The sequence below is a fragment of the Neocloeon triangulifer genome, unplaced genomic scaffold (genome assembly GCF_031216515.1).
Source record: "Neocloeon triangulifer isolate White Clay Creek 2 clone unplaced genomic scaffold, ASM3121651v1 ptg000003l, whole genome shotgun sequence".
NCBI classification, from domain to species: domain Eukaryota; kingdom Metazoa; phylum Arthropoda; class Insecta; order Ephemeroptera; family Baetidae; genus Neocloeon; species Neocloeon triangulifer.
Window position 1 is genome coordinate 11,400,000 of NW_026775546.1, and position 25,430 is coordinate 11,425,429.

At 37.4% G+C, this 25,430-nt stretch overlaps 3 protein-coding genes across 7 annotated transcripts; 2 read left to right on the forward strand and 1 right to left on the reverse strand.

The window, feature by feature from the left end:
- Positions 1 to 638: 638 nt before the first annotated feature.
- Positions 639 to 7,945, forward strand: LOC132205671 (NFX1-type zinc finger-containing protein 1-like). 3 transcript variants are annotated; one of them, XM_059634911.1, is made up of 10 exons: positions 639 to 784; positions 1,040 to 1,187; positions 2,971 to 3,051; positions 3,187 to 3,768; positions 3,828 to 4,431; positions 4,614 to 4,697; positions 4,755 to 5,194; positions 5,250 to 5,551; positions 5,611 to 6,466; positions 6,535 to 7,945. In XM_059634911.1, the coding sequence occupies exons 3-10, from the start codon at positions 3,049 to 3,051 to the stop codon at positions 6,643 to 6,645; spliced, it is 2,982 nt and encodes a 993-aa protein (XP_059490894.1). In that variant the 5' UTR covers positions 639 to 784; positions 1,040 to 1,187; positions 2,971 to 3,048; the 3' UTR covers positions 6,646 to 7,945. The 3 variants fall into 3 exon arrangements, with proteins under 3 accessions (XP_059490894.1, XP_059490896.1, XP_059490895.1); XM_059634913.1 differs by having other exon boundaries at positions 1,040 to 1,183; XM_059634912.1 differs by lacking the exon at positions 639 to 784 and adding an exon at positions 879 to 977.
- Positions 7,946 to 16,279: 8,334 nt separating this feature from the next.
- Positions 16,280 to 20,289, reverse strand: LOC132192602 (uncharacterized). Its single transcript, XM_059612636.1, has 20 exons — positions 20,183 to 20,289; positions 19,930 to 19,984; positions 19,677 to 19,861; positions 19,505 to 19,628; positions 18,856 to 19,451; positions 18,751 to 18,804; positions 18,663 to 18,696; positions 18,518 to 18,609; positions 18,358 to 18,460; positions 18,051 to 18,310; positions 17,957 to 18,001; positions 17,868 to 17,901; positions 17,748 to 17,812; positions 17,350 to 17,694; positions 17,230 to 17,295; positions 17,138 to 17,168; positions 17,018 to 17,082; positions 16,496 to 16,880; positions 16,373 to 16,442; positions 16,280 to 16,309 (listed from the first exon to the last, which is right to left on the reverse strand). The coding sequence occupies exons 1-18, from the start codon at positions 20,231 to 20,233 to the stop codon at positions 16,518 to 16,520; spliced, it is 2,568 nt and encodes an 855-aa protein (XP_059468619.1). The 5' UTR covers positions 20,234 to 20,289; the 3' UTR covers positions 16,280 to 16,309; positions 16,373 to 16,442; positions 16,496 to 16,517.
- A 929-nt stretch (positions 20,290 to 21,218) lies between these two features.
- Positions 21,219 to 24,177, forward strand: LOC132192458 (uncharacterized). Of its 3 annotated transcripts, none has more exons than XM_059612430.1 (5): positions 21,219 to 21,325; positions 21,768 to 21,836; positions 22,071 to 22,231; positions 22,295 to 22,682; positions 22,988 to 24,177. In XM_059612430.1, exons 2-5 carry the CDS (start codon positions 21,799 to 21,801, stop codon positions 23,985 to 23,987), a joined length of 1,587 nt encoding a protein of 528 aa, XP_059468413.1. In that variant the 5' UTR covers positions 21,219 to 21,325; positions 21,768 to 21,798; the 3' UTR covers positions 23,988 to 24,177. The 3 variants fall into 3 exon arrangements, with proteins under 3 accessions (XP_059468413.1, XP_059468415.1, XP_059468414.1); XM_059612432.1 differs by having other exon boundaries at positions 22,074 to 22,231; XM_059612431.1 differs by lacking the exon at positions 21,219 to 21,325 and adding an exon at positions 21,454 to 21,517.
- Positions 24,178 to 25,430: the final 1,253 nt, after the last annotated feature.

The following is a 25,430-nucleotide window of genomic DNA, read 5'->3' on the forward strand; positions in this document are numbered from 1 at the left end:
TTCTGATATAAACGCCGCTTTACTTTTCCAACCGTTGAGTTTTAAGGTAAATGGGTAAATTAATTAAACACATGTATAAAAAATAACTTTGAAAGATTGAAACCGGGCGAACCTCGTTGCAAAGAAAAAATGAAAAAGTTTTAGTTGGACACAAGAAACCCTAGGATTTAAAGTACCAGCAGACCGCAGGTCGCCTTTGGGGTCAGTTGTCCTTTATATTTTTTCTTTGCAACGAGGTTCGCCCGGTTTCAATCTTTCATGAAATCCACCTCGAGTGTTACCATTCAATTTAAAAAATAACTTTATTTGGATAAAAAAAGCTAGGGACTCCTCTATTGAATTTTGTTAAATTTTTTTCATAAAAATATTTAGCAAAAAGTAACGCACGAACTCTTTGTATTTTATTATTTTTTAAGAACTTTAGCTATAATTATGTTTACTATAATTGATCATACAAACAAAAAATGTTGGAGCCGCGGTTAGAAAAAGGTAAAATATTTTAGGCTGTTTAAAAAAATATATATTAAAAAAACGGCGTTGAAAAAATTAAAAACATGTTAATATGTGTAATGTTTTATTCAAGTGCAAAACCAACAAAAAGGCAGTATGACTAGAGTGATGAGAGGCGCTGCTGGCAACATTGCCCCGACTCATTAGCCTGGGCCGGGTCCATTATTAACCTAACCAAGTCTAAACAAACTGATCTGCAAGCCAGAGGCAAACGTTCCGAGGCCTTCGACAAACGAGCTAGTAAGGGATACCGGGAATAAGCTACACTTTTCAGGTAGTCATACATGATTTAATGGTAATATTTTTAATTTTTTTAATTAGTTAAAAAAAGCCTTTGCATTTTCAATCGCATTGGTGCTCTCTAAAAAGATATGTGTGTGGCGCGTGCTCACCATAGATTGTTGGTGTGCTGCTTTCCCACACCAGCTCACCAGCAGCACCAGCTTGCGAGTTTACATACATATAGTGTACATACTACATAATATACATTGATATTCACTTACTAACTAGTCTATTACTAACTCCGCAGTCGGCACATCCCCAGAGCTGCTGTTGCTCAGCCGTGCGAATTTGTCAGCGACGCGAACGGAGCAACTCCGACAAAAGAATATCAACACAGCATAAATTATTGCTGCAGTCTGATTTACACACTTTAGCTTCCCAAAATCGATCGGTATGTAAGTATTATTTTTATCCAAGTTTGTTTTCAATAAACACGTAAGAAAGATCTGTTTCGAGAAGGGAGCTCGCTACATTGGTTATTCCCCACAATTTAACCGGCGCCGTTGGCAAACAATAATTGTACCCGCGATTCATTTTAATCTAGTCGACCATATCCTCCGTCTCGAAGTTTTTTCCGATTTTTTCAATCATGTGTAAACTTAATGGCAGGACATTTATTTGTGAGAGTAAGTTTAATGTTTTGCACGCAGTAATGAAATACATTTTTAAGCAAAATTTATAGGAGAGGCAATAAATTTAATTAATGGCCCTTTCAATAATTTCATGCAGATTTCCGCTAAAAATGAAGAAACTCAAAACGCATCAAGTGTCGTTCCGAAACTTAATGTCGATAATTTCTTAAATATATGGCTTTTTAATTTTATACTTGTATTTGCTTTTTGCAATTTAGTGAGCCCCACAAACTGGATTATTCAAATCGCTTTCGACTTATTTCAAAGTTAACTTTGTACATGTATGTGAATATGAAGTGTGCTTAGCGCTAAATGATGACCTTCAGGCGCGAATTTGTCATAACATAATCTCCAGTCAGTGCGAGTCGCTGAATGATCTTTAGAAAAAAAGAAAAGTTGTTTTTGTAATGTGTTCGCACACTAATTCAATGCAGCGCGACGATTCGTTTTTGCCTCTTATAAAAACAATTCATGATACATCATAATTATGTTTTGCTAAACAATGTTTGTCATTTTCCATATTGATTTTTATTATATACTTTCTGGAACAGCTTTGCCATCTTCTCGAATTCATATCTTTAAAAAAAAAAATCGTGCCAGTATATAGCATTAACAATTTTATGCTATTAAATTATTCACAAAGGAATTATTATTTTTATAGCTTGAATTTGGCTTCTCAACACGTTCTTTACATATTATGCGAGTCGATATGCGAGTCGGAGGAAAAAATTTATTTAACGAGGAAAATGCATGAAAGAGATTCCTTGTCTATGACAGACTGTGAAAGACAAGTCGCTCCTCATAATCAGCACAATTCTCTGCTCCCTGTTGGCTGTTTGTGAAAACTCAAAGCCTGCGCATATACATTAAATTTTTTAACAATCCTTAAAAATCTTAAAATGCATAGTCATGAATAATCGAGAATGTATGTGTACAATCAGTATTTCAATATTGTAATTTATTTCAGACTGATACTAGTTCAAAGAGAAAGGTGGTATAAATAATTATAAAATAACTTTTACTGTATAAACTTCAGTCGTACTTACTCATAATTCATGAAAATGGGGAACGAAAATCTATTCATAATACATATTTTCGTGAAATGAAGTGAACTCCAATTCAATCATAGCTCATTTTTTGAATATATTCTTTTAAGTCCTCAAATAACTAATCGCTTAAAGTGGATCAAATGGAAGAAATTCAATGGAGCTAGCTAGGTTTTTCCCCAAATTATATATTTTTTTAAATCCATACTTCGCATATGAACTTTAATTGATTTCTGTGGCAAGATAAAAATGCAATAAGCGATAAGCAATCTCTAGAAGTACTTGATAAAAAAGCCGCAACAAAGCGAAGAGGATTTGTAAATTATTGTGCAAAATTTTCAGCAGGGGGAGCAAAAAAAACTATTGAATAATTTAAGTATTTTCGTTCAGAGAAAATAATTCTGAAAGAATTTTAGTTAGTGAGAAAATTTAAGAAAAAATAATTAAGCCTGGTAAACATCCTGGAACTGGGAACTATTATTATTATTTTTGTTTTTCAGAGAAGGATTTGGCGCTTTACAAGTAAACAATTAAGTTCTTAACGTGCACTTGGCCCGGAGGTTGGATTGTTCAAAATTATGGTGTGTTTTTTTGCTTTATACTATTAATGTATTTATATTTGCATGAATAAATGCGACATTTTTACGCAAAATAATCTTTTCTGGTTTTGGGTCCAGCTTTTTCTTGCTTCCAATAATCATTATTTTGTCGAACAGGCGCCAACGAGGAACTTCAGAACTGTGAGTGTTTATCCAACCCCACAGGAAGTGTTAGACACCAATATGACGGATGAGGTTCAACCAAATATCATCGATGGACCTTACAAAAGCTTGGACCATTATCTAGAAACCCAATTCTGGCTCTTGAGAGAAGATGCCGTGTTGCCCCTGAGGAAAGGATTAGCGGAAATAAAAATATTATGCTGTGAAAGAGGAAATTTTGAGACCGATTCATCCGCCTGTTTAAAATTCTATGAAAGGGTGAAATTTTTGAGACCCACTAATCAGGAAGAAGGCCAGAGCAAAATTGCCACACTGTGCTTTGAACCAGATAAAAAAGGGCGTCGTTCTCTAGGCAATTTTGAGCACTCCAAAATGTTCATGTTCGGATCGTTGCTCTGTTTCTCCCGTAACTCCTTCAAAACTCTGCTGTTTGCCACTGTCAGCTACAGAGATCCAAAGTGTTCCTCCAAGTCTAAAATCCAGGTCAAGTTCTGTGAGGATTATGAAGACGAGAATATCTACTCGAGTGATTACATGATGTTCGAGAGTGAAGCTTATTTTGAGCCATACTACCACGTAAGCTATTTAATGACGAAGTTTACTTTATATAGAGATTAATTAATTTAAATTCAAAGGTGCTGACAGCTTTGCAAAATATTACTGATGATTTCCCCTTTCAAGAATACTTCATTCGCGTAGAACAGGAGGATTACTTGCCTCAGTATTTGCGAGAAAATGAAAAAAATCCAAAGCCAATAACTGTGAAGGGAGTGCAGAAAAATTACCAATTTGACGTTTTGGACGAAAGCGCTTGGCCTTCAGCAGAAGAGCTTGGCCTCGATGATTCCCAGTATACGGCACTCGGGGATGCACTAACAAATGAGCTGGCTGTCATCCATGGTCCACCGGGAACAGGAAAAACATTTCTTGCTCTGAAAATTGTGGAAATACTGACACAAAACAAGCTGGCCATGAACAGGAAAACTCCGATTTTGGTTATTAGCAACACAAATTGTGCCCTTGATCAGCTCCTTGTAGGAGCACTTGAAATCACTGGCAAACTAGTGCGCATTGGAGGACAATCAAGACGTCAAGAGTTGGAGTATTTCAACTTTAATAAATTGAAAGGATCAAGGTACCAGCGCCTCCAACAACTTGCTCATCAGGACGTAATTGGTCTCACAACTACTGGTGCAGCCAAGATGAGATTGGAGCTTAATGAGCTTGGTTGTGAAGTTGGTGAGCAATTTTTTTGATTATAAATAATCTCACGCGAAACCAAATTTTTGTCAAATTCCTGGTATTGGTTTATTTCAACGCAAGGAATAAATTCATTTCAATACATATTTTAATAATGTTGAAATTCCAAATAATGTTAAAAATGGCACTTATTTTTTTTTTTTTTCAAATTAATATTTCAGTGATTGTTGAAGAAGCTGCTTCTGTTTTTGAAGCTCATGTGATTGCCTGCTTGTCTAATAATTGTCAGCATCTAATAATGATTGGTAAGTGCATTTTTTATAAAGAAAAGGTGCAAGTTTGATAAAAATTTTCAATGAAAGGTGACCACAAGCAGCTCCGGCCACAAGTCAGTAATTCAACTCTAAGCAGTTTGAATTTGGAAACATCGCTTTTTGAGCGAATGGTGCTGAACAGGAAGGAGCAGTATAGCACTCTTGATGTGCAGTACAGGATGCCCCCTGAAATGACAAAGCTGATCTCGCCATTATTCTACGAAAACCTGAAAGATGACAAAAGTGTCATGCAAAAGCCCGAATTAAAAGTCTTGACTAAAAGAGTGTCCTTCATTACACACGAGTTTCCAGAATATCCTGAACATCGTCAAGTAAGAAAGAACGAGAAAAACCCTGGAAAGAAGAATGATCATGAGGTGGAGTATGCAATTGCACTGAGCAACTATTTGTTGATGAAGAATGGTTATGAACCAAGTGAAATTACAATTTTGGCAGTTTACAATGAGCAGGTTCAAGCAATGAAAAAGGTAAATGCATATGTATATATCATGCTTTGCTTAAATTTACAGCAATTGTTTACAGGCCATCAGAAATGGTAAAGCAAAGTACGTGAAGGGATTGGCGGAGGTCAAAGTTGCGACAGTGGATGACTTTCAAGGAGGCGAATGTAGCATTATAATTTTGTCATTAGTGAGAAGCAACAGCAAAGGAGAAATCGGCTTTTTGAACGAAGAGAGCAGAGTGATTGCAGCATTGTCGAAAGCCAGGGACGCTCTTGTCATGATTGGGAATATGAGCACCCTCTCATCTAAAAGCTCGTATTGGAAACGCATCAAAAACTCTCTTGAAGAGCAGGGTGCCCTGGGCCGGTCCCTGCTTCTAAGGTCTGTCTATTTTTTTTTTTTCTAAATTCATTCAGTTTCTAAAAATTTTATTTTTTTAGATGTGTGGAGCACCCAGATAATCAGGTTGCACTGCAAAATCCTGAAGATTTTGATTCAATTTGTCCTGAAGGAGACTGCCACAGACTGTGCATGAAACCCATGGAATGTGGCCACAGATGCAAATCCCTCTACAGTCCTTATTGTGACCACTCCAGTTATACCTGCCAAGAGCCTTGCTTCAAGCTGTGTGATGCTGGCCTTCACGAGTCTCGTATGGCGTGCTATGAGCGTGCTTCTAACTGCCAAGAAGTGAGAGAAATAACACTTCACTGTGGGAGACACGAGAAAACTGTAATTTGTGGCCAAAGTCACTTAGTTGCTCATGAAATATGCACCGAGACGATCATTAAGACGTTTTCCGGCTGCCACCATCCAGCAGTTAAGGGAATTTGTGGCAAAAAGGAAAAATGCAAAAGTCAGTGTGGTGGTCTTCAGCACTGCGGACACATTTGCAAAGCCGTTTGTCACCCTGGAGAAGACCATAGTGACCACAATGACCGATGCCTTGAACCTTGTCGCAAGTTGTGCGCTTCTGGCCTGCATCGATGTACTCTAAAATGTTATGAAAGGTGTGCCTCTCGCTGCCAAGAAAAGGTGAAAGTGACCTACTCTTGTGGAAAACACGAAGGAACAATTGACTGCGGACAAAGGCGTTCACTTGGAAATAGAGTTGCCTGTCCTGTTGTCATCGAGAAGGTTTTTCCTGGCTGCTTCCACTCAGCTGAAGTGGCCTGCGAGCAGAAAGTTTGCCCAAGGCATTGTGATCGACTGCTGCAGTGTGGACACGTGTGCAAGATGAATTGCCACATCTACAATCTTGAACAGATTCATCGGTATTCTATTTGCCACGAGAGGGTATAATAATTTTCGCCAAGTAAACATATGAGAGTAAATCTATAGATTTTTTTCTATTTTTTTTTCAGGTTCGAGCAAATGGGTCTTGTGGGCACCCTATTGTAAAATTGTGCCATCAGGATGCAAAGACGATGAAATGCAATGATTGCAGCAATAAGAGGGGATGCATCATATCTTGAGCTTGTGTTATAGACTGAAGACATTAAGTTCCTTCTGCAATTTAAGATCTGTGCAAGAATGGCTGATATAATTCTGACACAAATATTTAAATGGCAACTTATTATTGCTAGTCAGGCAATTGAGTAGTAATATTTAATATACATTGCAGTCAGCTAGAAGCTTGCCTTGTTTGATCAGATAATATTCTGTTTCTATTCAATATTTTGCTTTCATCAATTTTTTTTCAGATTTTTCTGTCAAGAAATTTCCTATTTCCTATTGGTGTGGAATAATTATTTTAGTCCTCTCTTAATTTGTTTGTTTTGACTGTGGCTGTGTCATCGGAGAACTTCATTGTTTTTTTTTATTATTATTATTCAATTAATTTTCGGCTTACAATTAAATTCATTTTTTAAGGGCTTTCTTTTTAATTATTATTTTTTAATTTCTGGCAATTGTTTTAAGTTGAATTCTTACAAATAAATCTTGCATTTATTTTAAATTTAAAGTAGCTTTAAATTTACAAATAATTATTATAAATTCAATTGGAATTAGCTTGTACAATTCATGGGATTCCAATTCACTTCAAGGGAATTTATAAAGGCATTTTAGAATTCAACTGCAGATTCACAGAACTTTCTAGATGCATCTAGAAAGTTCTCAATGTAAATCAAATGGGTGGGTGGGTTTTGCACGACCCTCCCAGGGCTGCTACCCGCGCTATAAAAGGCGCTCCGTCCGCTGGCTCGATGCAGAAGGCTGACAGACCTCAGAGAAATCCGAGGACACCTGGACTTCCAGTGCAGTTTCGGACACCCGTCCGAACCCTTCGCACTCGTCCGAGCCGTCCCAAGGCCCCGACCGCTGTCTCGTCCCGACGCTGTCTCGTCCGAGGACAGCCGGAAGGCCGACCGCGTCCCGAGCCCCTCGAGCGGCACGCCTGTGTCCATCGTACTGTCCGGGGTGTGGCCGAGCCGTCCGAAGCCGTACGGAGCAGTTTTGCCAGCTCCTTCCTGTCCGAGGAATCGGGCGCCGACGTGGCACGCCGCCAGCGAGCGCTCGGACGAAGGCGTCCGAACGTCCGCCGCCAGAGACCCGCACGCCGTGGGCCCCGGCCGCGCCGAGAGCCGCCGCCGACCTGCAGGGAGCCGTCCGGGTTCCCAGCAAGGACGTTTCCAGGGCAGCCTGCCGGCCTACCCAGGGAACACCGCTCCCATTTGTTGATTTTTAAGTGACACTATACGGACAATTTCGAGCCAGTGAATTTACCCTATCCAGCCAGAATTGTTGTGAATACAATAAAGCCCGTGTGTAAGCCAACTTACATTGTTTTAAACAATTACAAATTAATCATAATAATTTACACAATAGAAATTACTGAACAATTACCCATTAATAATTTATTAAGCAATTAAATAATCAGTCAGTATAATCATATGCAAACCCCTTACTTGCAACTTCTTATTATCATTTTGGTTTGCAATAAACTAAATTTGTAATACCAATTGGCGATCCTGGCACTCCTGGGGATTATACTGACAAACACAATAAACAAATTACAATTTACACAATTTTTACAATTTTATTTTGTTAAAATACAATGGCAGACAAAGAACAACTGTCTCCTTTATTTTTAAATCAAATTCATTTTGGACCCCTGGCTGCTGAGCAGACAACAACGGGGTGTGACCCTGGAGGGTGTGACCCTGGAAAGACTCTACAGCTGTACAAGTCGGACGACAACGACCCAATTGCACAAATTTCCCTCCCACTTCAACAACAACAAACACTTCTTTCTTGCCAATACCAGCAGTACACTCAGGTGGATGTCCTGCACCCTCAGGAGCACCTCCTCCCCTTGGACGGCGCATCACAGGTTGGCCAACTGCTGCCTGAACACCCAGTGTCCCACATCAATCACGACGAGGCGCCAAAACCAGACGTACTCACAGAGGGACCTGAAAGGAAAACTGGTCAGCAAATATTTTATGACAGATTATACAAACAAACAGAAAACAGGGCAACATCACTACACACTACACAATTGTCCAACCAGACACAAAATGGGCAATATTTTCAACCCAAGTTGGACTTGACATTAATCCCTGTATTCTCTGGAGACAAAATATTGCTGGAGGATTTTCTTATCAGCATTGCTGGATTTTTCACCTACCAACAACTGCAGCCAAAAGATGTGTGGTGGTTGTTACTTTTCCGCACTTCTGGACGAGCAAGGGAGTTTGTTAAGCATCTTGACGAGGCCACCATCAGCAACTTCTCCTCACTCCAGAAGGTTTTTCAAGACGAATTTGAGCCGCCAGTAAGCACCCTGCAATTGCACAGAAAATTTGTAAAAGCCTGTCAGCTTGAGGGGGAAAGTTCAGAGGAATTTTACCTACGATTGAGAGGGCTGGCAGACAAATTGTGGCACCAGGAGCAACTAATTGTTGGATTAAGTTTAAAACAAAACTTTGAGGTCAGAGAAGAGGAGTTTCTGCGCATTTTCATCCGTGGCCTACGAGTCGACTTTTATTGGCAGGTGTACATCCGGCAGCCAAAATCAATTCTTGAGGCACGCAAAATCGCCATTCTCGTTGAAGAAACTGCCAAACACATTAAAGATAGATTAAATGAAGACTTCCAGCAGGAAAATAGGCAAACTCACCAACACTGTTTCCCTCAACAACAAAATTTTCCTCCACTTGCTGCCTTCAGAAGCCACCCTCAAATGAACCAACGCTGGCCAGGGCCATTTCCCGCTGCTTCGAGTCCGCAATACTCATCGGCAGTTCCTCCACTCTCCAGTCCGTTTTCCTCCCAACAATGGCTGCCAGCCATTCCACCTGGTGCAGTGCTTCCACCATTTCCGTCAAATTTCCATGAACAGACAGAATCAAGTTCATCCAAAGCACCTTCTAACCTGAGGGGGAACGAAGAAAATGTGAATGAAAATAGTGCAACTTTTTCAGAAAATTTATTTACCAGCAACTCCACCTCTCACCCTCCATGTCCATTCTCACCTCCGTCAAACCAAAAGGATATTGTCCATACCCACCGACCATCCGCCAGCAACGACCACGTCCCTTCTGCGACTCGTAAAGAGAAACGTCGACGGAAAAGACGGTTCAAGCGACGACAACAAAGGGCTTCTAAAGCGAGCTTGCCGTGTCGCACAGTGTCCAATCAGGTTTACGAAGACAAAATTTCTGCAAATGAAGAGAAAATCTTGAGTGCATTGAGCCGGTTAATACAGCCAAAACTTACCCCACCTGCCGACCACATCGCCCAGCATGCATTTACTCGCCGACGGCACCGCCGACAACGCAGACAACCGACAGATAAGGCCGAATTTGCCATTAAAACTCCCACACAAAAAACCACAACGAGTGCGGCAAATAAACAACGTGGGCCAGCTGTTATCTGTGGCGGCCAAAAAGTCAATGAACTTTTCACAAGAGGGGGAAGAAAAATCAGCAGGAGAGAGATGAGAGTGGCGCCACAACCAAGTTCGCCATCAAGCCAGGAGAGGGAGAAGGAAAAATCAGCGCACAAAGGACTAAGACCTCGCCCTCGCCGCATGCGAACAACAACAACAACAACAAGGCCGGATTCACGCGTGATTATGGTGCCCACGACGTTTTTCCTTGAGGACAGCGCCAGCTCAGGATCTGGACAGTCTACGTGCAGTACGTCGTCCTGGCAATCGTCCTGGAGATCATCCAGTCACAGCTGACCACAGCCGCCAGTCAAAAGAGGGGGATTTGGTGTGGAATAATTATTTTAGTCCTCTCTTAATTTGTTTGTTTTGACTGTGGCTGTGTCATCGGAGAACTTCATTGTTTTTTTTTATTATTATTATTCAATTAATTTTCGGCTTACAATTAAATTCATTTTTTAAGGGCTTTCTTTTTAATTATTATTTTTTAATTTCTGGCAATTGTTTTAAGTTGAATTCTTACAAATAAATCTTGCATTTATTTTAAATTTAAAGTAGCTTTAAATTTACAAATAATTATTATAAATTCAATTGGAATTAGCTTGTACAATTCATGGGATTCCAATTCACTTCAAGGGAATTTATAAAGGCATTTTAGAATTCAACTGCAGATTCACAGAACTTTCTAGATGCATCTAGAAAGTTCTCAATGTAAATCAAATGGGTGGGTGGGTTTTGCACGACCCTCCCAGGGCTGCTACCCGCGCTATAAAAGGCGCTCCGTCCGCTGGCTCGATGCAGAAGGCTGACAGACCTCAGAGAAATCCGAGGACACCTGGACTTCCAGTGCAGTTTCGGACACCCGTCCGAACCCTTCGCACTCGTCCGAGCCGTCCCAAGGCCCCGACCGCTGTCTCGTCCCGACGCTGTCTCGTCCGAGGACAGCCGGAAGGCCGACCGCGTCCCGAGCCCCTCGAGCGGCACGCCTGTGTCCATCGTACTGTCCGGGGTGTGGCCGAGCCGTCCGAAGCCGTACGGAGCAGTTTTGCCAGCTCCTTCCTGTCCGAGGAATCGGGCGCCGACGTGGCACGCCGCCAGCGAGCGCTCGGACGAAGGCGTCCGAACGTCCGCCGCCAGAGACCCGCACGCCGTGGGCCCCGGCCGCGCCGAGAGCCGCCGCCGACCTGCAGGGAGCCGTCCGGGTTCCCAGCAAGGACGTTTCCAGGGCAGCCTGCCGGCCTACCCAGGGAACACCGCTCCCATTTGTTGATTTTTAAGTGACACTATACGGACAATTTCGAGCCAGTGAATTTACCCTATCCAGCCAGAATTGTTGTGAATACAATAAAGCCCGTGTGTAAGCCAACTTACATTGTTTTAAACAATTACAAATTAATCATAATAATTTACACAATAGAAATTACTGAACAATTACCCATTAATAATTTATTAAGCAATTAAATAATCAGTCAGTATAATCATATGCAAACCCCTTACTTGCAACTTCTTATTATCATTTTGGTTTGCAATAAACTAAATTTGTAATACCACTATCCATAAATTATCCTAGTTATCAATCTGACTGTACAGATTTTTCTGCACAAATAAACATGATGATAAAAAAAAATGCTACAGTTGTACTTCTTTAATATCTGGCTAATTATTATGAGGCTTGTTATAGATAATTTTTTTTTATCTTCTGGCCAGAGTCACAGTTGGGTATTACAGCTAATTCACACAACATATGAGGGGTGCAGTAGGCTAAACGTGAAAAAGAGAAAAGCTAAGAAAATTAATTTTGCGTTTCTCTTTATAGCTGAATAATGGCTTCAGAATTTATTGCATTTGCTTGGACTCTGAGAGTAATAATTTAATACTTTAAATTGTTAAATTATTTATTAAGAAGCTTCTGATAACATATTATTTGGTTGTTTAGTGTCAAACCTATAGAACGCAGATATTATCAAAATAATATTATGGCCTTTTCAATAAATATTTAATAATTCCTCTGAAAAAAGGTTATCAAAAGGCTAAAGGTTAAGTTTTGGGATTAACGCATCTTTGTTAATAAAATTTTCGGCAAATTCATGGATTTCAACAAGAAAAGATTAATAAACATGCGTTGCATTTATAGTTTTACAAAAAAAAATTGTCTTAAAATGAAAATAATATTCAATTCAACAATAACTATAAGTAGCATGAATTTTTGTTTTTCAACGCGGATTTTGGAAGATCCAATTTTTTGTTTATATTGCTTAAAAATTTTCTACGGTTTTAAATTTGGTGCAACGACGTTTGCAAAAACAACAGTATATAAAATGTATAAGGAAAGCAGCAAAACAAATCTAGCACGCGCGTGCAACTCAAACAGAAAAACATCACTTTGAATGAAGAAAGTCGGCGTTGTAAATGAATAAAAACAATTTTTTACAACAAGGGAAAGCCTGACTTTCTTCATTTCCAAAATAAAAGATCATGTAACATTTCTGTATAGATTGCAGTATAGATTGTGTACCTAGGTCGATAGATAAATAAAATTTGTGAATCAATTTTGTTTGATGATTCATAATATGGGGAGACGCAAAATGTTTAATTGGCGGCACAGAGGCTTAAATCAATCGCCATGCAATTATGATAGTGGACAAAATAAACCTGAGCCAGGGTAGACTTTTGAATTGATTTTTCTCATATGTCATTTCTCACAGTGGAATAATGTACAAAAATGGTTTTCCTTAAATCAATTGAAACCTCCCACCTTCAATAAGATGAAAATTAATAAAACCTCTTGCCGTGGAGCAGATCTGATTTTTTCACGAGGCGCCATCAGGGCTCAACATTCAATTGTAAGTATGCACACTCTAGTAGCGAAACCATTTTGATTTATGTTACTTCCTTTCTTTCAAAAGTGACATAGAATCATATGATATAGTATATCACTGTTTTGATGAAATAATTTTGCAACTGGAAGATGAGATCGAATGAAAATATTGATGCAGGAAAACTATGATTTAAAAGTTGTACTGGGAAACTTCCTGCCGTTTGACGACTAGTTGGCATCACCCTGACGTTTCCTGACTTTTGGCTGACATTTTTTTAACACTGTGAAGAATATAACAGCAGGTGTATTCAAGCGTGGGAAATATTTCTATTAATCATTGCTTAGATGAATTTAAATTTTATAAACCAAAAAGCTCTCTCTCTCTCTCTACATCCACCCTTGCTGCATGTATATCAAGAGTGTCAAATGATATAATACATCAGTATTACAAAAGTTTCATTATTTTGTGTTAAAAAAGATAATCAATAACTTGAAATTTCTCATTTCATGATCTTAATTCATACTGTAAAAAGAAAATAATTTAATTTACTGCTAATTTTTTTAGCTTATATGAGTGTGTTAGTTTGCCCTTGCCTTTTATCATCAACAACATCAAGAGAGACGCTGCCGACGCGGTGAACCCACAAGTTATGCAATTTTTATCAATACAATTTTTTTATAATTTAGATAAATATCCATTTTAGCACACGTTACTAATGCATGAGCTGTAAGTAAATTTCTTTTGTAGAAACTTAGCTTCATATTTTGAAAAATATGGATACTTGCATATCAACATGAATTTGCAAAATTGAAATATTTTACAGCCAAATTTTTTAAGCTTGTTAATTTTAGTTTTTTAACGCAAAAAAAATCGGCCTCTATATTTAATACCTGCCCACCTTAATGAGTTCAATTCGTACGCCACGTTTGCTGATTTGGAAATTTGGCAAAACTGACAAAATTAAAAAATTCCAAATTTTTTTCCTTTCGAGTGCTTAAGAAGAACTGTTAAATGTTTCTTTCTTAAAACACTGGCACCTTTTCTTTCATCTCATTGAACAAAAATCTTTCTAATAGAATCATATTAGCAATGTCTCATGAAAACAAATCAACGATTACACTTTATGAATTTCGTTAAGATTTCGCTGCGTTAAAAAAGGATTTAAAATTTTTTTATCAATTGTTTGATGAGATTGCAAATTGATACTAATTATTTTTTTGTTACATTATGGATTGTTATTTATTTGGCCTCATCTTCATTAGCATAAATTTGAATCAAGACTAACCATTTCAAAAGCGTGTGTACGTTGAGTGTCGACTTGTTTTGCAGAGAATCCTGATGATGAGGAGAGATGGGAGATGAGACGAACTAATTGTAAGCGAGAGCTGCTGTGAGTTGTGACTCGTTTAGAGTTTAATAAATCAGAATTTCGCTTGTGCACATTTCGAAAGTTTCACCAAAAATAATGATCATACTTTTTCAGAATAACAGACGAACAGGGGTTTATTGCTGTAATGTGGATTTAATATTTGTTATAATATATGTTAGTCATAAAATTAGTAACACAGAAAATTTGTAATTTTGAGAAAATTTATTTTGCATGTAAAGAAAAAACAATCAAAACTTATCACCCTTTAATCCCTTTACAATGAAAAACTGTGTTCAATTAAATGGTACTTTTTTTAAATCTAAAATTTATATTGAGTTATTACCGGTGACCACGACCAGAGAGAAGAGGAAAAATTAAAATTAACAGAAGCGCTGCGTAACCTTTTTTTAATTTTATGGAACCTCCTACCATTTTTTTGTGAGCAGCACACAGATCCATTGCATTAAAACAACAAATTATTCTGCACTTCAGCGTAATCAACAAAAAAAATTGTTATTTTGATAGTCAAAATTTGCAATACAAGTTTTCAAAATTTTGATAAAACTTTAACGTGGTTGACATGTGAAGGTATTGAATGGGGATGCTAAAGGTCTGACTACTATTGATGAAGTTCCGTAAATGGCGATAACGCCAACAAGAGCGGAGTCTTGGCAAATGTAGCCTGGGTATGGCGGGGTGACGTTTGGAACTTCAACCACTGTGCCTGTATCGCACCAAACCTCGTGGGTTGCATTCAAGTACTTTGAAAATCCAATCACTGAATATGTCGCCGTTACTGCAAACGGATTAGCTCTTTTTATAAGGGATAACAATGTATTTTTAATTTAGAAATTACATCCGACGGCAACTGTAAGTTCACGCATTTCTGCCAAATTCTTGGGCCGCCACAGATCCATTCCAAGACTGCAGCAGTACTGGTAGGCATATTTAAAATCCTATTGGGAAAATAAGTTTCAAAATGGTGAAGCCGGAAAAGTCAGGGAGAAAATTTTAAAAGTTTCCTTAGGGAATTGGAAAGTACCAGAATTAAAATATGGTATGTTTTTTTCCCTGAAAAATATGAGTTGGAATGTTTGATTGAAAAATATTAGTTTTCCAATTCAATTCAATACAATTAGAAATTATTAATTTTTATCAAGTATGTTGTTGTGCCAAACATAACATCACTTTTTACTGACCACAGCTCCAGCTGTGTAGTTTGGATTGGCCCAAAATACATCTCGAAGGCTGGTTTTCAAATTTATTAATTTTCCAACGCCATCTTCACGCGACAAAAATAAAAAAAATTAATTTTTTTATTTAAATTTTAAGTTTGCAATTTTTTACTTTTCTTATTGGTCATGAGGTCAGTTTGACGAGCAGTCTGAACGCATTTTTTTTTTGAAATTTAAATAATAATTTAATAAGTTTGCCTCACATCAATGTCGCACGTGAGACCAACATTTAAACACTTTCGTCTTCGAACGGTGCATGGGACAGGAGGGTAGTACTGAAATAGTTTTTACACAAAAGATAAGGCCAATTAAGTTGCCACATACAATTGTTGTATTCAGCCTGTCGACGTCCATCATTGTGGACACCAAACTCCCGGAATTTTCGTAACCGCAGCTGAAAATGTCAGCCGCTGTGTCGCACTCGTTTTCACGGACTTCATAAAAAATTAACAATAGTGACAAATAAAAAAAAAAATTAAGACACACCAAGTTTTGTGCAAGTTTTGTAAGTTTGAAATCCACTTTGCATTTCTTCAATGTTGTTCTGCGTGACAGTTTCGATCAGGCGAATAGTGGGCACAGGTTTCACTGCATTGTTGAAGAACTTTTGATTTAAATTATAGAATTACAATTTCAGCAGCATTTTATCTTCTTTTATACATACTAATTTTTTCTGCTCACCAACACATTTTGTAAAGCACTAATTAAAAAAAGGATATTTGCCCTTAAAAATTACCAATTTTAATATTTTTTTATTTAATACTTTTATGTTTTGAGATGAAAAGCTAAAATTAGCTGGAAAACTAGGAATTTCTTTTTCATCACCTGATTAAAAAAAAATTATGAAGTTTAAAAAAAAGTCCACAGAAAAAATTTATAATTCTATACCAAAGGACGGGTTATGCATGGCTTCACACTCCTCAACAAGCGACGTCGGTGCTGTGCCTTGCTCCCGGACCTTTTTTCAGAAATTTATGCCCTTTTCAAATATTTCTATCCTTTTATTCTTACTTCGCAAACGTATTGCATCAAATCACCGCAATCGGTGGTGCCGTAAACAGTCGTGTTGACGCTCTCTGACGGAATCATATAAACGCAACCTCCGGCGGCCTTCGGACTTCCGCTTTCCCAGTTCACCTGCTCTTGTCTGAACGGAAAGTCGTTCGAGCACCAATGGTACTTTCCAGGACACAGGGTGTCGGTGCCAGAAGTCCAGTATTTGAAGCCGAACGTTTTGTTGTATTCTTTTACATAAGATATAAATTGAATTTTTAGTAAAGGAAAAAAAATTGCCTGCTAAGCCTTCTACTAGGCACTGATGTTTGAAAATCGACTCAACGGAAACGACTGTCATTCCAATTTGACAACAATTATCGCGGGCATTTTTCCAGGAAACCTACGTCATTGAAAATAAATTTGATTTGATTTTGAATTTTTAACTTGGTTTTTAAAATGTTAAAGTTTCCAATGCTTATTCATCTTACCACTTATTGAAAAAAGGGGTAAATTTTATCAATTTTGATTTATTTATACCTTATCTTTTGAAAACAAGAAGTGTCTATTGCAGCCAGATGTCCAGATGCCATAATTATTAAAATCTGAAAAATTAGTAAATTTAATCACACAAAAAAATATATTTCATGTGTCACTGACTTATAAGATTATTGCCGCTGAAAAGCGTTGCCTATATAAATTTTTATTTTCGTGATACAAAAATATTATTTTCAATATTATTGCAAAATTACATTCCGAGTACATTTGCCGTTAGGACACTCGGGCTCATCGCACGGAAGGTCCATTTTAGGAGATCCCTATTTTTTAGTGCATTTTTATTTACTTTTAATAAAATTAGTTTTTAATAAAACCTGGCAAGCAAAAACGTAATTGTCAGTGCAATTTCTATCAGTCACTCCCAATCCAAGGGTAACATCTTTGGAAATCTGCATGTGCAAACACGACTGATTTCCTTTCAAATTGTCAGGCTGGCCTGGTGCCCAGCGAATTCCGCTTTTGATCACGGACGAGCCTGATCCGCACCACCGCCACTGTCCAAAGCACCCCCTTTGAGTGCCACCGGTCCAGTAGTTGAAGTTGTACTTCCAGTCGGTCGCGGTCAAATTGCTCAAGCATTTCTGCTCTTCTTCCGACTCGATTGCGACTGGCTGCATGCCTAAGCTACAGCACATGTCCCAGTTTTCATCCCAATTGAGCTGAATTTATGAATTAACAACTTTTTAATTTATTTTCAATTGTTTTTACACACCAATTTGTTGCCAAACAAGTATTTTTTCCCACAAGATTCATTCCAGTAACCATAGCTGGCGGCATCTTATAATGCAAAAAAAATTTAAAATTAAATAAAATAAATTTTTTTAAATTTTACTTTTTAATTTTCCGTCGGGTTCAAACACAGCAGGCTGAAATTTGTATTTAAAATAAAATCAGGGAGTATTTTTGTTTCAAATTTCATACGTTTGCTTTGCACTGCGTAGGGCAAGTTGATTGTTGACCTAATGGCTGTGATTTTGTTTTATAAATTGCGATGGAATATTTACATTTTTTTTACTTCGCAAATATACGGCATGGTTCCTAATTTGCAGTCCTCGTGAAAAAAGCCACGTGTGCCGTTTACAGTGGTGTTAAATGTAAAACCGAGGCATCTTTGTTGATTGGGATCTTTAACAGACGTTGAAGCCCAATGCTCAATATTTCTGAACTCATCGGGGAAAGATTGCGAAAAGTTTGAAGAGCACTGATAGTAGGTGCTTAGGTCAACCCCCTCATTTGAAATTGTCGTCCAATATTTAGTAGCCATCGTAATTACTTCTACATTAAAAAAAATTTAATTCAATATTATTTCAATTTTTATTTACTTGACGCAATCGAGAGCAGACAACTCTTTTCATCCAGAGTCTCCAAAGCTAGCAAAGCCATACCTCGACTCATGCAGGCTTTTGACGCCTGAAGAACATTGTACTGCAGGTGGAAAATAATATAATTAAACCCTTTTTATTTTTCCTAGCTATATCGTACTGGATTTTTTCCAAAAAAATACACCCTTCCGCAAGCAGGTATTAAAGTGCCAGGCGCCTTAGTTGTGGTTGTCGAAGTTTCATTTTTTGCCCCTTATTAATTTTTATGAAATAATGGATAATTAAATAATTCAATTCATGCTTACTTGCTACTTCGACAGCGTTCAAGTAACTTTCGTACTGTTATTGAAAAAAATAAATGGAGGTTTATTATAAAATATGTTTGGATTTCACATCAGTGTTGGCTTGGATGAAATTAGCGCACTTGATCAAATTTTGGGTCGCTGTCTAAATTTGCATTGAAGTGTATATAATTATACAAATCGTAATTAAAGTAACCGTATTGGTCAGGTTCATTCCAATGACCGGCAACACCTTCACGGTCGTATTGGTCATCCCTTGCGCTTGGGTTGTCTTAACAGTTGTTACTGTCCCTCCTTTCGAAACGGTCACTCCGGTTATTCCAGTACTTCCATTGATTCCACTCGCTAAAGGAACGACGGAGGTGGAGGAACCTGAACTATTATTTGAATTCGGAATAACTGATGAAGGGGCTCTGGTGCTCAAATTAGTTTGCAGGGCTGAAGGAAGTGATGTTTGCTGAACAACTTTCTGCTGGGATGTTGTTTGCTGGGAAATTTTCTGCTGAGAACTTAAACCCGGCCCATTAGTCGTGGCGAGATTTTTTGAGCCGTTTCCAAAAGATGGAAGACTTGGATTATTTAATCCATTCAAATCAGAGCCAACGATATTGGGGTCAGAGGTGCTTGTTTCGAACGAGCCGCCAGCACCGCCAATTGGCAAAGGAGCCAACGGGTCACTTGGATTGCTAGTTCCGGATGAACCAGCATCTCCAGAATTCAGCCCCATTGTGGCACCTGCAATTGGGTCAATACTTCCGTCGGAGTTTGCATTTTGCGACATTCCCTGGACATCTGATAAAATATTCATAAAACTTGTTGACTTTTCATAATCTGACGTATTTAACTTGTTTGGTCGGCAGCTATTGCGTCATTGCTGCTTGTGGTAAGAGAATTCCCTTGACCCTCATTTGAAATAATTTGTCCACCCCCAACAGCGGTATTTCCATTATTTTGGCCACTTTTCCCCACCTTGTGATCCGGTATTAGATAGATTAATTAACAAAGCAGAAGTCTTGCCTGGTCAATTTTGGAGTTTGAATTTCTATTGTACATTTCGGAACCAGATCCTAATTTTGACTTGTCCAGATTATTTTGCGAGTTTATTTGCGTTGAATTTCGCTTCCTCCCCTCACTGCACGAATATTTTCCACAGCATTTAACTATGTAACGCCTTGCGTTTTTTGTTTTCTCTGCCCGGGAACCTGCGAGAGTTATGCAATACGTCATTAAAATAAAATAAACTCTTTTTATAAAAAAATGCAATCATTACTTTTCATTCGATCCAGTTTTTCCACATTTTTTGATAGAGTTTCCACCATCAAGATCTAATTGAAAATCAATAAATTATCATTAAAATTAAGCATACCCAAAAGACTAACGTGGCAAATATGCTAACTTAAAACGTCATGCAATTTTAATATGGCGGCCAGGTTAGGCTTTTGCATTTTTCTCATAATATATTAGCATTTCTCGCGGTCTAATAAAGTAAAATGAGTATCTCTAAAAAAATTTACACCTCCCACCTTCAATAAGATGAAAATCAATAAAATCTTTGACGTCGAGGAGAACTGCATTTTTCGCGTGCTTCGTCATCCGATGTCAAGTCAACATTCAATTGCGAATACAGTCTATAACCTATGGCGAAACCATTTTGATTTACGCTACTTCCTTTGTGTCAAAATATGATATATGATATATCACCAGCTCTCGATGTTTTTATTAAATAATATTGCCAGCGGAAGGTGAGCGGAGCGAATGGAAATGTTGACGCAGTAAAACTTTAATTTAAAAATTTGTATCATAAAACTTCCCAAGCACTGGACGACTCGTTGGACGGCGTCACCCTGACGTTTCCTGACTTTTTGCTGACATTGTTTAACATTATGACGAAGATAACAGCAGGAGAGTAGAAAATGTGGGAAATATTTTATTGATCATTCCCCAGCCGAAGTATAATTTTATAAATTAAAAATCTTTCTACGTCCTCCCTTAATTGCTGTGAACCAAGAATACGTGACATGACATTATATGATAATTTGTAATAATTAAATAATATAATTTGTATTTTTGCATATACATTGTTGGCGAAAAATAAATTTAAAACTATAGATAATTAAAAATATGATGGCATTTGGCATATTTCATATTTATGCCCACAGTTAAAATTTTATACCCCTTGAAAATAGATAATTCACTGCCAGCTTTTGAAGAGTTTTTTATAAATTTATAAAGTGCATAGAGACAATTAAAATAATTGAAATTTAATGGAGAAGATGGAAGCTTAAAAAAATTTAATGACCAAATTTAATGGAAGTCGGAAGTCAGGAAGACTGCGTCAGAAATAGTTTGTTCAGTAATTTAAAATTAATTAAATTATAATTCAAGCCGCGTGTAAAGCCGACGCCATAATATATGAATCACTCGGCCAACAATGAATGAATCGTCTTCATTTTCGCGGCAGCCGTGGCAAAGCTGTACATTTGGGCCTATAATTGAGCCCTGAGGGTCTCCATAAAGACCACGTGGTTGCTTCCCGCACTTTTGCAGCTACAAAAGTTCACAATCGAGCAGCGAGCGCGACAGGCAACATCGCCTCTCCTTTGGACCAACTTTGGACTGCCTGAAAAACAGGCTGACGGATTTTCGCGCCACAGCAAATCATCTGGGTAATAACAACTTGTCTTTTTCTGGCTCTAATTCCACAATATTTGCACCAAGCAAGTGTTTCAAATTTGCATTCTCATTATATTAAAGTATAGGATATTTATCTTGAAGTATTGCTTAATTTTGAGCAGCAGAAGGACAAAAAATAAAGGTGTCCTGTCTTATTGTTTACATCACTGAGTAGGATGGAAAATGTTTGTTTATTTTGATTTTTTCAAACATAAATTGTTGAAATTATCGATGAATCATTATTTTTATATATTGAATTTATAAAATTTAAAAAAATTAGAAATAATTATCTTGATAATGATAATCTATAATAAAAAATAAATATTTTTTTGGTAAATTTCTAAACCTGCATGCTATTAAAATATCTGCTTGGCCAGTAACGTTTTTTTATTAATGAATTAATAAATTTTTTCTACTTTGTAAACGATTTTCTAGGTTCGACTGAAGCCAGAACGACGCAGCTGACATGGATGATGATTTTCTCTGCACAATCACAGCTTACCAGTATGCAAAATTATCAATTTTTTAATTCAAAAAGTAGAAAATTGGAATCACCAATATTTATTCATATTTTTGTTTTTAATTTTATGATATTTTGTAAACAAATAATACATGTTTTGCCAGTAATCCCTGTTTTAGATTTAATAAATGTTTTAATTTTTACATTTAAGCAATTTTCAAATCATGAATATAATTTTGAACACAAGAATTGACCCAAATTAATTGTTTATAATTTAGCAGAGAATCTTCTAAGGGCTCCTGGATGAGACACACCAGTGCAAAGAACTTCCCCACCCTGCAGGACATGTGCATCAGCAGGGTGGTGCATTCCTTCAAGTCTTACGAAACCAATCCAACTAACCCTGATGAGAAGAAAACAAACAGAATCAGCAGCCTACGTAAGCACTTATTATAATAATAAAAAAAAAATATGCTTAATGATCAAAATAATAATTCTCCAGCTTTGGTACTGAAAGAGAAGCTTCTCCGCCACCTCGACTCGGAGCACGAACTCATCAAAACCATAGACGAGAAGAAACTCGCCGGCGAATTGGCTGTCCTGCTCATCAACAAACAAACCACCTCCTTTGACTTCAGGGCGTGTGGTCTGAAGGATATGTCGGACATGACCTGGCTCCAGTTGTACGAACTGGAGGACAGAGTTTGGACAAAGCTGTACGAAGAGGCGCCCAATATGAAGAAAATCAGGTACAGGGTGATTCAACCGAAGCCTATCTACGCCCTCGCCAGCGTTCTTCAGATGAAAAATCTGGAGCACCTCGAATTCCCTCACATCCTCTTCGACAACATGAGGCTGGACATTGTAGCAGATAATTTGAAACAGCTCAGGTAATTAAAATAAGTTCAATTAAGGCTTAAAAAAATATTTTGTTACAAATGTGATCTTTTCGATAATTTTTTACAATTTTTAAAATAAATTAGAATTTTATGAAACTATTTTTAATTTTCTGAAGCATGATTTTTATATTTTTCAATTGATTTATTATGAAAATTATTGATGTTTAAATAAAATTTACTTTTCTTTCGACTTTTTGTTAATTTTTCTTCAATATTAAAAGCATCATTATTATAATGAGATGCAATAATAATTTGCCTTCTTTCCGAATGCATTAAAGAATGTTCAAAATTTTCAGGTACCTGAATGTTTGTTTGCTTCCACTCGATATGAACAACGAGGATTTCTTCGGCATCGAAAGTCTAACAAAACTGGAGCACCTTCAACATTTCATCTTTCACACCAGGCCCTACAGCTACGTCATGACGCAAATAATCATCATCCGGACCATGAAGGAGATGCCCCACCTGAGGACGGTCGGCTTGTTCCCTCAGCCGAAGAAACCTGACAGCGACATTCGAGCAAACCACGTTCTGTCCGGCTGCACCAAATTGAAAATCGAGCAGTTGGTATTGAAGGGAGGATTCGACTTTCCCGAAAACTGCGAAGTTCCCTGTGTCCGAACCGTCCTGATCGACGAACCGGAAATCTCCGACCCGGATCGCCTTCGTCGCTTCCCTGCCCTGGAGGAACTGTACCTGACCAGTGAGAAGGGAATAACTTTTGCCGAAGTTATGAAGTGCCTCGACATTGTGGGTTCAAAACTGACCAAACTCGAAGTAAACGTGAACCGCGACCTGTTTGACCTGAACCTGGTTCTGCTGACCTGTCCTCGCCTCAAGCACTTGTCCGCCCACGCCAGAGGTGGCTTCGACGTCCTCCGGCCTGTTACGAACAAAATGGTTCAAGGGAAGGACTTGGAATTGGAGTCGCTCACCCTTGAGCTGGTCAACGACGCATGGACGTCCAATGAACCGTCCGACCTGCAAACCAACCTGCTGCAGCAAATCGTCCAAGCACCCAACTTGAAAACCATCGTTTTTGAGGAAATTTACATCAAGGAAAAAGAGTGTGAATTTGTTAGCAATATGGTCAAAAGTGGAGAAATTTTCCAAAAACTTAGGTCCTTCAAGTACTCGACTGATTACCAAGGAATTTATCCCACTTGTTACTACACAATGTTCAGGACCATAGCTGCCTTTTGTCCAGTTTTGTTCGAAACGATTTGGGACGGAGCAACAATTTCTGACTTGCCCAGCAGGTGGGACAAAAACTTGTTTAACTACAAAAAGCACTAAGAATTTTCAACTGTTTGTGACCGCCACACTTTTATACTAAAATTTGATGAACTTAAATGCAGAATTATGTAATTTTTTACATTTCTTAAAACTCTTATTAAGAATATTTGTTTATAATTTAAAAAAAAAAACATCTCATTATATATATTTCAATAAAATTGACAGTTATTTCTTTAATTTTTACTGTTCAAATTAATTATGTGTGTAATTTTTAAAGCTTAGCTTGCCCCTAATCTTGATAAAAAAAAGGTATAGTGTTATTTTATTTAAATTGCTTTCAATGATCCATCCACATATTTATAACGAAAAGAAAATTTTTTCAAAATATAATTACTAGAAATGTAATTTAAAATTCTTATAATACATTAAATGATTCCAAATTTTTAATTATAAAAATTTGTGTTTTAACCATAAAGATAAAAGAAAACCATTTTTGTCGCAAAAATGTTAGGTGATTGACTTTTACAGCGATCGATTAATTAATTTTTAGAGGCAAACAAAAGCACATAAATCAGTTGTATTTTGTTCCTTCCCTTTTATTTATTTTTTTTAATTTTTACTAAAATGGAATTTTAATGTACAATAATTGTTAAAATTTAAAACTATTTCGTGGGATTTTTTCCCAAATCTTGTTGTAGAAATATGCAAGAAATTTTCACGTAGAATAAATTTTTCCAAAGAAGAACTTACCTTTTTAATGTTGTGCTGCTGAATGCTGATCTGATTCATTCGCCTTATTCTCTACTGCATTCTTTCTTGATGAAAAGCATCCAGGCGACGACAAGAAAAGATTCCATTTTATTCGACCTTGTGCCAAATTCCAGCAGTGCAATGTCAATGTCCACCCAATATTCTGTCACTTTCGCACATTTCTCGCGATCATAAATCCACGATTTAAAATTAATTGCGAATAAACACACGCGATGCACACACAATAAGTAAAAAAAACACGTGCACCCTGGATGGGTAAACAAAAACATACTGCGGCTGAAAAATGACTCATGTGCTGGATGATCAATGTTCAAGCGGCTGGAAGCGGGAGGGGGTTGTACTGACAATAAGAGTACTGATGGTGAAATCTTTACTTTTTCATCTGATACGGAATTTTCTAAGAGTATATAGTAATAGGAAGGAAATAAATCTGACGATTTTTTAATGAAAAAGATTATACATAATTATCTAAAAATATAGTTTTTTCCCTTATTGATGTCTCCTTTAATTTTGTTTAACTCTTACAATTAATCTTAAAGGAACTTTTTTTTCTTTTTATTTTTTGTATTTTTCTAAGCATTGATATAAAAATGATTCATACACATGCCATTGTATAAATCGTCAGAACAAATAGCGTGTTCTTGTTCTTTTTGCGTTAATCTGTTTGTTAATGGCATGCTTGATCATGTTTTGAATTGGATTTGGCACAGTATTTTTCAAATATTTTGTATT

What these genes read in the sequence shown, in the direction of transcription:
- LOC132205671 (XM_059634911.1), top strand. An exon ending in ATTTTGAGCCATACTACCAC is followed by an intron (nt 3,769 to 3,827) that starts GTAAGCTATTTA and finishes TTAAATTCAAAG; the next exon opens with GTGCTGACAGCTTTGCAAAA. An exon ending in GGCCGGTCCCTGCTTCTAAG is followed by an intron (nt 5,552 to 5,610) that starts GTCTGTCTATTT and finishes TTATTTTTTTAG; the next exon opens with ATGTGTGGAGCACCCAGATA.
- LOC132192602 (XM_059612636.1), bottom strand. Translation starts at nt 20,233, where the DNA reads ATGCAGTTCTCCTCGACGTCAAAGATTTTATTGATTTTCATCTTATTG. An exon ending in TCTGCTCTCGATTGCGTCAA is followed by an intron (nt 18,311 to 18,357) that starts GTAAATAAAAAT and finishes TTTTTAATGTAG; the next exon opens with AAGTAATTACGATGGCTACT. An exon ending in ATTACGTTTTTGCTTGCCAG is followed by an intron (nt 17,296 to 17,349) that starts GTTTTATTAAAA and finishes ACTAAAAAATAG; the next exon opens with GGATCTCCTAAAATGGACCT.
- LOC132192458 (XM_059612430.1), top strand. Translation starts at nt 21,799, where the DNA reads ATGGATGATGATTTTCTCTGCACAATCACAGCTTACCA. An exon ending in TGCACAATCACAGCTTACCA is followed by an intron (nt 21,837 to 22,070) that starts GTATGCAAAATT and finishes TTTATAATTTAG; the next exon opens with CAGAGAATCTTCTAAGGGCT. An exon ending in GATAATTTGAAACAGCTCAG is followed by an intron (nt 22,683 to 22,987) that starts GTAATTAAAATA and finishes CAAAATTTTCAG; the next exon opens with GTACCTGAATGTTTGTTTGC.